This window comes from Carlito syrichta, unplaced genomic scaffold (genome assembly GCF_000164805.1).
Source record: "Carlito syrichta isolate Samal-C Ts95f unplaced genomic scaffold, Tarsius_syrichta-2.0.1 Scaffold303594, whole genome shotgun sequence".
In the NCBI taxonomy this organism is placed as follows: domain Eukaryota; kingdom Metazoa; phylum Chordata; class Mammalia; order Primates; family Tarsiidae; genus Carlito; species Carlito syrichta.
In genome coordinates, this window is record NW_007247690.1 from 133,685 (window position 1) to 143,946 (window position 10,262).

General features: G+C 40.8%; 1 protein-coding gene across 1 annotated transcript in view; it reads left to right on the forward strand.

Moving 5' to 3' along the window:
• The window catches only part of SEMA5A (semaphorin 5A), a 120,649-nt gene that overhangs the window by 100,033 nt on the left and 10,354 nt on the right, over nucleotides 1-10,262 (forward strand). The window contains exons 10-11 of the mRNA XM_008058694.1: nucleotides 1,171-1,326; nucleotides 2,671-2,718. Of these exons, the coding sequence (XP_008056885.1) occupies nucleotides 1,171-1,326; nucleotides 2,671-2,718 (204 nt within the window). The remainder of the gene's footprint in view (nucleotides 1-1,170; nucleotides 1,327-2,670; nucleotides 2,719-10,262) is intronic.

Here is a 10,262-nt window from a genome sequence, read left to right on the forward strand (position 1 = left end):
TGGGTGTCCCAGCAGCTTGCCCCATCCGAGAAGCAGCTGGGTTTTCTGTCGTGTAGGAACCGCCTTGAATGAAAATGAGCCACTCTTTTCTGGGTCTAACTTAGACATCAAAACATATACTCTTTTTAGCTTACGCCTTCCAATCTTTCTAGAATGTTCCATTTATAGTGAAAAGGGCTTTGACATCATCAGATTCTCACAGTCATTTTAAAAACCGGCACTTTACACATTGTTAAGGTAGTATTATACCTTTCACCTGGCTCAAGGCATGAGTCTTATTTCCAAATTTTAAGTTGATGCTTAAATTTAAAAGGGGAAAAAAAGGAAATTGGATATAAAAACACATTTTTGTGTTTATTAACATTTTGTAAAGATATTGAGAATTCACTTTTTTAATCTTCTTACTTTAACATAAGCGTTAGGTCCCTCTTTTCACATATTTATACAACTGGGTGAATTTAACAAATCCTAGCACATCTTCCACTTCAGAGTGGAGTATCCTTTCAGTGCTCATCTTTTGGCCTTAATCTGAGACTTGTGCATTGACTTTATTCTGTTCAGGGACAGGAACCATGGGTTAAAATGAATACCACCTCAAGGGAAGCCTGACTTTGTTATGTTGACGCTGCAGAATTGTTTTCATAGTGGAAGAGAAAGTATGTATGGTAGCTTCAGGCTCCCTTCTGGCAACCTGGGCTGTTCCAACAACACAAGGTTATTTCTCTTGCCCAAGCACAGAGGCCTGTGGGAAATTTTCAGGAATGTTTGAGGGAATATTTGAGGATTGCTCTTTGCAGGAGAGCCTTACCCTGTCGGTAATAACGTCTGCATAGATGGTTTCTGTCTCACCTCTGCTAGGGTCTGGACACAGCTTGGTGTCATGAATTAATTGAGCATGTAATTCACTTACTTGATAACATTAAAATAAGGTGGGTTTTAGAAAGCTTATTTTAAGCACACTATATCTAATCAGAGATACCCTGGCACAGGTGCTTTTTTTATCCTCGTGTGTATTTAATTTACTGGATTGATTAGAAGATACGACTGTGCACAGAACCAATGAAAGTACACTTACAAAAACGTAACATAATGCATGACCTGACAGTTCTTCTAGAATGATTTATCTTTGTGGCTGACTTTGTCCCATCTCCCTCCTTCTACTCACTGCAGAGAGCTGGTCTGAGTGGTCAGACTGGTCTGAGTGTGAAGCCTCTGGCGTCCAGATCCGCACCCGCCAGTGTATTCTTCTCTTCCCCGTGGGCAGCCAGTGTTCTGGGAATACCACAGAGAGCCGGTCATGTGTTTTTGACTCGAATTTCATCCCAGGTAAGCGCAGAGCTAGTTATCAGTGTGAACAAAATCATTTCCAACATTAAAAGAGAAAACAAATTATACGTTGAAATTTTATCTGGTCTTTGAGGCCCTACTGGGCGAAATAGAGACAGTTCTATCAACTCGTGTAAGTTTATGGATAACTGCAGATTTAGACTTGGATTCAGTTCATGAGTTTTGAGTTTTTAGGCACAATGTTGTCTTTAATTTATTTACTATAATATAGTCTGAAGATTTTGCTCAAAAAATGAAAATACGTTATTTTAACATTAGACTTAAAGGATTTGGTAATGCTGTGTAAGTGTGTTTGAATATAAAAATTGCCATTCTCTTTAGGAAATCTTTAATATATTTTTAAAAAATGGAAACCCATCAGCGTTCTCATCTTGTAGAACAGGGTGGTTGGCCCTCTTGTCAAAGGCTTTTCAATGTGAAGTCAGTGTTTAGTTATTTGTGATAGCTAGTCACCTGTCACATGGTCACCAGAAGGATATAAACAACTCAGCATATGCCTGCTGTGTGTCTTGGGACTATGATGTGGACCAAAGCAAAGACCAACCTATTACAAAGAAACAATAGGATTCAATTCCACAGGCCAATTTTTCTTTGCTTTTCTCCATTTATAAAAAAGATAATGATATTTTAGAGAAAATTATGATACCACACTTTAATCATGTATGGTGTAGAACTGTAAGAATGTTACTACTGTTTTTCTTTTTAACCATAGGCCTACTTTTAATTCTTGTTATATAATGAAAAACCAATGCAGGTGAGAATGACATTTCTAGACTCTTGAAATGGTGTTTTATCCTCAGGGGTTAAGACACTTAGGAGACCAGGCCTCTCACTGCATCTCACTGTGGATTTCATGTGTGGCATAGCAAAGAGCATGAATGGCCTCTTGAATAGGAATTTATGTGTGCTGGTGAATTGGTCTGCCCTCTGCAGGGACTATGACAACACTGGCTTTGATGAAACAAAATATCTAGGCAGGAACACCACAGTCACACACTGGGGGACAGTGGGGAGGATGGCAGGACACATTGTCCCAGAAGTCAGCCCATACCCTGCTTTCAGCCCAAGAAGTCATAGCATTTTCTGGCTGTGGTAATGAATCTCACTCCTTCCCAGTCAAGGTCACTTGACCAAGTCCATCACAGTTTGGTTAAAACAAACAAACAAGGAAACCGATATAATTTTTTTTTATAACTAATCAGACTTTTGAAACTTTGCCTCACATAAAATTCAGACTCATTAGACGTTTTGCAAATGAAGCATGAATGTGAGCTTCCTCCCCCACGCCCTTTACCTGTTGTGATTGGACTTTTGTTTTTCCAGAAGTGTCTGTGGCGAGATCCAGTAGTGTGGAAGAGAAGAGGTGTGGAGGTACGTTCTTCCTTTTCACTAATTTCTGATGATCCAGTTCACTTTTCTTTTTGTATGTTTTCTGTAATGTTTCTGCTGTCATCCAAGAATGTCATCCAACAATGAAGAAACTCCTGGAGCCCAAACATCTTGGTATAATTGCTAACACGCAGTATTTGACATGTGGCTCAGTGGTTCTCAAAATGGGGACCCTAGACTCCATCCCCAGCACTGCCTGGGAATTTAATGGAAATGCAGATTTCCAGGCCCCACTTTGATCTACAGAATCAGAACCACTCTGAGGGGAGCCCAGCAATCTGTGGTTTAATCAGCCTTTCAGGTGATTCTAATGGATGCTAAGCGTTATAAACTAGGGATCTTAATAGTCACGATAGTTGAATTTTTCCATGAGTAAAATAGAATTCAAGTAATTTGATTATATTTTTAGTACAAATCCATGGCAGCTAGCCTCCAATCTCTAGCTCACAGAAATGACTAAATTGCAATGAGGCATAAGGTTTTATACCTATATCACTAGAATAATTTCTCAAACTTTCTGCCACCTTGAATGTCAAATACCACAATCCCTGGTTCAAGTTCATGACAAATTAGGTCTTTGCAGTCTGTGCCTTACATGAAGCCATGAAGTACTTGTCTGTGTTGCAAACATATCTGGATGGAGAGGCTGACAGGCCAGTGACCAATGAACAACCGTGTCCACCTTGGAAAATCTGAGCCAGTTTTGACACCAAGACTCTCATTTCCATGCGTGCGACTGGTGACTGACAGATACTCATTCCTCCCATAACCCATTCCACAAGGTGTTCCTAGAGAGCTTAGTCCAAGAGGCTTTGACCTCTCTTGTGTTCACATGGAACCAGAAACTTCACATGTATGGTTTAGGAATGTGCTCACCATGACCAACTACTTGATTAGGAACTTACTATCTGTTACAGTCTATCAGTTTAGTCAGCCACCTGTCAGTTCCTTTATCTATCTATTTAATAATCCTTGCTGAGTACCTATTCTGTGTCAGTTTTGTGAGAAAGCATGAATTTACCGTAGGAACCCAAGCAGTCCCAGCTCTGATGGAACCAGCACTCATATCCTTAGAGCCTTTGAGGCCTGAGAAAGGCAATGTTGGGTGTCTGGCCTACATTAGTTGAGTGAGTTCACTGACTGCCCATTGCTAATGCGGCAACTATGAGAGGATTATGCACCAGTTTACATAAAGTTAGTCATAGCCATTGGTATCCTTTAGTATTTTTAGACTAGTCACTATGTTCCAGACACTGTATTAAATATTTTAGACAAGAAGTCTTCCATTTGGTTCTCACAAAGAGCATTTAACTAGGTTCCACATTCCACATTTATCTATATAAAACCTTTGGAGATAGAGAAGCATTTTAGAAGCCTGCATTTTTCAGATTGTAGAAGGATAATATAGGACCTGTACTGTATATCATATAACACCCCCACGGGGTCTGGGGCTGCCCTCCACAACCAACCTCTTGGGTGATGCTATCCTGAAATGTGGACAAAGTATAGATGCTGATGTTCTAGAAGTTCTGGTCAGGTTCCATAGCAAAAACTGAGTCAGGTCACGTTTTGCTGCCAGATGCCTGAAGAAATTCTCTTTTGCATTGGGGAATTATAGAAAATGGAAAATGGCTATGTATTTTAATCTGCATTCTATAATGGGGACTGTGAGGTTTGGAGGTATGAGGGCACTGGCCCAAGTCCACATAGGCCGCAAGAAATGGAGCAGGGGATAGGATCCAGGTGGTGAGATCCAGTGTGAGTTTCAAACCCAAAGCACCATAGGAAAAGGGTCCTGGTATTAAGTATACAGAAAGACTGTGTTGAGGACCCTCAAGCCAAGCAGCCCTGCTCAGGTGACATTCTTGGACAACACCAAGGGTCCAGGGCTGTCTGCTGCCCTCAAGGACAGTACAGGTCAAGGGCAAAGCAGAGGTGATAGGGAGTGCTCCCATCCTCAGGGAGGCCAAGATACACCTGGGGCTCAAGCAACTGATGCCTTAACAGAGTTAACTAGCCATCCATACCAGCTGCCAGAAATTCGCAATCCACTTTTCCCAGTTGTGGGAGTTCTTCAAGGGCCGAACGTTGAGCACCCAAGAGAACATGGTGCAAAACTCGTCCCCACCCTAAAGCGTTGCTTCTGTGTATCTGGACCAGCTGTGCCTAATGGCTTCACAAGCCAGAACCAAGCCTTGAGATCCCATTTGTTAAATCACAGAAACTTCAACTACCTGACAATACTCAGAGCTGACTTTTTAGATTTTAAGCTGCTGACATTGACCCACCAGAGGCAGTTTAGATGCTCCTTATTTTAGGAATGACAGATGAAAACAATTACTTAGCAAGGATATTTTGGGATGTTGAGGGAGACAACATAAGCATCTTATTATTTTTGTTTTCAGTTTGTTGAATGATCAATCAAACTTTGTGTAGGAAATCAGTCAATTGAACCAACTGAGTAGTTGGTCTCTGGTCTAGCTTTACTGATGAAAAACAGCCACAAAAAAGCATATTCAAAGGAAAGAGTCACACTGAGCCAGTTCAGAAGAGGTTGAATAGGCACTATTTTTTCTCTATGCAGAAAAGTGTATTCCAGTTGAAATTTTTCATCTTAGCTATTTTAAGCTGCCTGAGACACAAAGACTATATAATCATCATAAAGATGTCAGCTGGCCCCAGCTTTCCCCAGGCACCTGCAGGAGTGATTCATTTGATTAATGACAGTATCTACATATGGAGACCGACCTGCGTCTTCCCCACGTTTTCATGAAATATGAGCTAAGTGCAGCAGAAAGTATTTTACCGGTACATGGCATTGAGTCCTAGGAGCCAAAGTATAGAGAAATGAGAACTCTTGTGACATCAGCTCTTGCCTGTCTTCAGTGTCAGGCTTCATCTCCAGTAAAAGACTCTGGAGGTTGCTGGTTGACTTGCCGCTTCCCACCCCCTTCCCCCATGCTTCTTTCAGTGGCCCCAGGTGGGGAGCTCTCCAGCCCTAGAGGGTTGGCGGCAAAATCAGGGAAGGTCAAAGACTCTTAAACCCCTGGCCAAATAAACTAGAAGGGAAAAGTCGAGAGGATGGTCAGAGAGTGGCGATACCTGGGGAATGTTCTGGTCATGTCCTCCTGGGTTATCTAGCCCTTAGCGCTGAATACACTGGAGGCCTGGGGTAGGAATTGCATTGACCGCTTGGAACTTCAGTGCGTTTGGGAACATGTTGTCAGTTCTGGCTGACTGAACCCAAGGGAAGGCAGCCGTTGCACACTGCGTCCATGTACCTCAGGGAGCAGATTCAGCTGCAGAGTCTGGAGTGCCTGAAACACAGTGTCCAGAGCAGTCAAGGAGCACAGCTTAGAGGGAAAGGCTCAGGGTTTAGGGACAACGTGGGATAGTCCTCCTCTGCCAAGTATCCAAGTATCACAGATGAGGCCTTGATGGTGTCTCGTGACCTGAGGTTTGGCTTCCCAAGGGACCTCCCAGTGACTTTCAGGGACACCTGAGATTCAGCAAGAAGCAGGCAGACCCTGGAGTCGCAGGCCTAGTGGGTGCTTGGTGAATAGTGGCCAATCAACCATTTGGCATCAAGTGTTAAACCTGTTATTAGTCAAAGGACAGAACCACTAGGATGTGTGTATGTGTGCGTGTGTGTGTGTGTTTGTGTACACACATGTATGATGGGGAACCAAAAAAAATGGAATTATTTTTTGAAGGGTTTGTAGTATAGGTTTCCCATGTTAGGTAAGTGTACTAGGAACCTATTGGCATCTGTGTACCAGCCAGTGTTATTGTGAGATACTGTGTTTGGCTTCAGTTAATTTTTGGGGGGGAGAGTCTTTCAGTGTGATTGCCTATTTCATGATGAGTGATTTTTGAGTGTACTGTGTACCTGCCCACATTGTGCTGAGTGTTTAGCAGTTCTAATAAAAAATGGCATGACCCCTGTGCCCCACCCTCCCTATTCACCTGATCTTGCACTGAGTAACTCTTTTGTTTGTTTGTTTCCATGGATAAAAAAGACCTTAAAGGGAAGTATTTTGCCCATGTAGGGGCAAAATAAAAAAACAAACAAAACAAAAACACCCCAAAACAAAAACAAAACAACAGGCAGAAGCACTAAAAGGCATCAAGATTGATGAGTTTGAAACTTTTGAGCAGTGGAAAAGCATCCCGATAGGTGTATTGCATCAAAGGGAGAGTACTTTGAAGATAACTGATGTTAAACATGTAAGAATAAATACACATTTTTTTATCTTTAAGAAAAATTTATTTTGTATCCTACTTAATAAACTGTGCCTCACCTGGATTTCACATATATTTTGTTCATTTATTTATTATAAAGATGTGTGATGCAATTCAGGGTTAGGTATACAAATACTGATTATGCAGGTACCCTTGTCGATGAGGTATGTCCCTCCTTCCCCTAGCAGTTTCCCTCAACTGCCAATCTGACCCCTCTCCCCTGACAATTTCCCACTACTGCCAATCCCTTTCTTATTGTAGTATAATTGCTCAGGGTGCACTTATGAGTGAGAACATATGGTACTCTGTTCTTTGTTTCAATGATTGATCACTGAGTATGATCGATTCTAAATCCATCCAAGTTGCTGCAAAGTCCATATGTTTGTCCTTCTTTATGGCTGCATAATATTCCATTGTGTATACGGTACCACATTTTTTTATCCAGTCCAGTTTCGATGGGCAACATGGTTGGTTTGATGTTTTTGTTATTGTGAATAGAGCTGCAACAAACATATGTGTGTAGGTGTCTTTTTTGTAGAATGATTTGAGTTCCTCTGGGTTTATTCCCAATACAGAAATTGCTGGGTCACAATTTCTAGTTCTCTCAGAAATAGTCACGCTGTCTTCCAAAGAGGTTGCACTAGCTTGCATTCCCACCAGCAGTGTAGAAAGGTTCCTTTTTCTCCGCATCCTTGCCAACATCTGTTGTTGTTTGTTTTATTAATGACGGCCATTCTTACTGGGGTTAGGTTGTATCTCAATGTGGTTTTGATTTGCATTTCTCTGATGATGAGTGAGGCTGAGCACTTTTTCATGTGTCTGTTGGCTGCCCGTATATCTTCTTTGTAGAAGTGTGTATTCATGTCTTTTGGCCACTTTTTAATGGTCTGTTTGTGGCAAATATTTTTTCTGCATTTTGTGGACTGTAATCCTGCTCTCTTGATGGTTTCTTTTGCTTAGCAGAAGCTCGTTAGTTTGATGAGGTCCCACTTGTCTATCATATTTCTTAAGGTATGGGCATTTAGGGTTCTGAATAGGAATTGGTTGCCAGCTCCAATTTCCATAAGCTTGTCTCCTGCGTTTTCTAAGATTCTTATAGTTTGAGAATCTTATGATCCATTTAGAGTTAATTTTTGAGTATGGTGATAGGTAGGGGTCCTGATTCAATCTTCTGCAGGTGGTCAGCCAGTTTTTCCAGCACCATTTACTGAATAGGTTCTCCTCTTCCCAGTGGTTATTGGACGCTTTGTTAAAGATGAGTTGGTTGAGAAATTGAGACTTTGCTTCCGGAATCTCTATCCTGTTCCATTGATCTATGTGCCTGTTCTTGTACCAATACCAGCCTGTTTTGATTACTGTAGCCTTATAGTTAAGTTTGAAGTCTGGAAGTGTGATACCTCCTGCTTTGTTTCTTTTGCTAAGAATTGTTTTGGCTATTCATGGTTGTTTATGTTTCCATATGATTTTCTGTATTGTCATCTCCAGGTCTGAAAAGAATGATCTTGGTAACTTAATGGGTATTGCGTTGAATCTGTTGATTGCCTTTGGTAGGATGGACATTTTAACAATGTTGACTCTTCCTATCCATGAGCATGGAATATTTTTCCATTTGTTTGTGTCTTCTTGGATTCCTTTGAGCAGTGTTTTGTAGTTCTCATTGTAAAGGTCTTTCACTTCTCTTGTTAGGAAGATGCCAAGGTATTTCATTTTTTTGTGTGACTACTGTGAATGGGATTGTGCTTTTAATTTGGATCTCTACCTGCTTCTTGTTGATGTATAGAAAAGTAATTGTCTTTTACACATTTATTTTGTACCCTGAGACTTGGCAAAATCCTTTAACAGTGCAAGCAGGTTTTGACAGATTCTCTTGGTTTTTCAAGGATCATATCATCAGCAAAAAGGGATAACTTGACTTCCTCTTTTCCTAATTGGATACCCTGGATTTCCTTCTCTTGTCTAATTGCCCAAGGTAGGATTTCCAACACAATGTTGAACAAGAGGGGTGAGACTGGGTAGCCTTGTCTTTTTCCAGTTTTTAGGGGAAATGTTTCCAGTTTCTGTCCGTTTAGCATTATGTTAGCTATGGGTTTATCACAGATGGCACTTACTATTTTGAGGTATGTTCCTTCTATACCTAAATGTTTAAGGGTTTTTATCAAGAAGGGATGCTGGATTTTATCAAAAGCTTTTTCTGTATCTAATGATATAATCTTGTGTTTCTTGTTTTTACATCTATTGATGTATTTAATTATATTGTTGGTCTTGCGAATGTTGAACCAGCCCTGCATCCTGGGGATGAAGCTTACTTGGTCATGGTGGTTGATTTTTGAGATATTGTTTTGGATCTATCTGGTTTGCTAGAATCTTGTTGAGGACTTTTACATCTATGTTCATAAGGGATATTGGCCTTAGTTGTCTTTTTTTGTTGTTGTTGGATCTTTACCTGGTTTGGGTATCAGTGTGATGTTAGCTTTGTAAAATGATTGGGGAGAATTTCATCTTTCTCAATTGACTGGAATACTTCCAAAAGGATTGGTATCAGCTCCTCCTTGTGCATTTTGTAGAATTCTGCTGGAAAGTCATTTGGTCCAGGGCTTTTTTTTTATAGGTAGCTTTCGTATGACAGAGTCAATTTCCTGGGCTGTTATTGGTCTATTTAGTGTCTCAATGTCTTCTTGTTTCAACCTGGGTAGGTTGTGTGATATCAGAAAGTCCTCTATTTCATTTAGGTTATCAAGTGTTTCCATAGAGGTGTATATGGGAATCTCTGATAATCTTTTGTATTTCTTTGGAGTCAGTTGTGATTTTGTCTTTTGTATTTCTGATTGTGTTTATTTGGGCTTTTTCTCTCTTTTTCTTGGTCATTCTAGCTAGGGGTCCATCAATCTTGTAATTCTTTCAAAGAAACAGCTATTTGTTTTGTTGGTGCTTTCTGTGATATTTTTGTCTTCTATGTCCCGTATTTGGGCTCTTATTTTGGTGATTTGGATTCTTCTGTTAAAGTTGGGGTTTTGGTGGTCTTCTCTTTCCAGCTCCCTTAAGTGATTTGTTAGGCTCTCCACTTGTGATCTTTTTGTTTTCTTGAAGCGTGCTCATAGAGATATAAATTCCCCTCTTAGAACTGATTTCATGGCATCCCAGATCCATGGTAAGATGTTTCTTCAGCTGGGCTCAGTGGCTCAACCTGTAATTCCACGCCTTTGGGAGTCTGAGGTGAGTGGATTGCCTGAGCCCATGGGTTTGAGACCCACCTGGGCAACTTGGCGAGACCTCATCTCTACAAT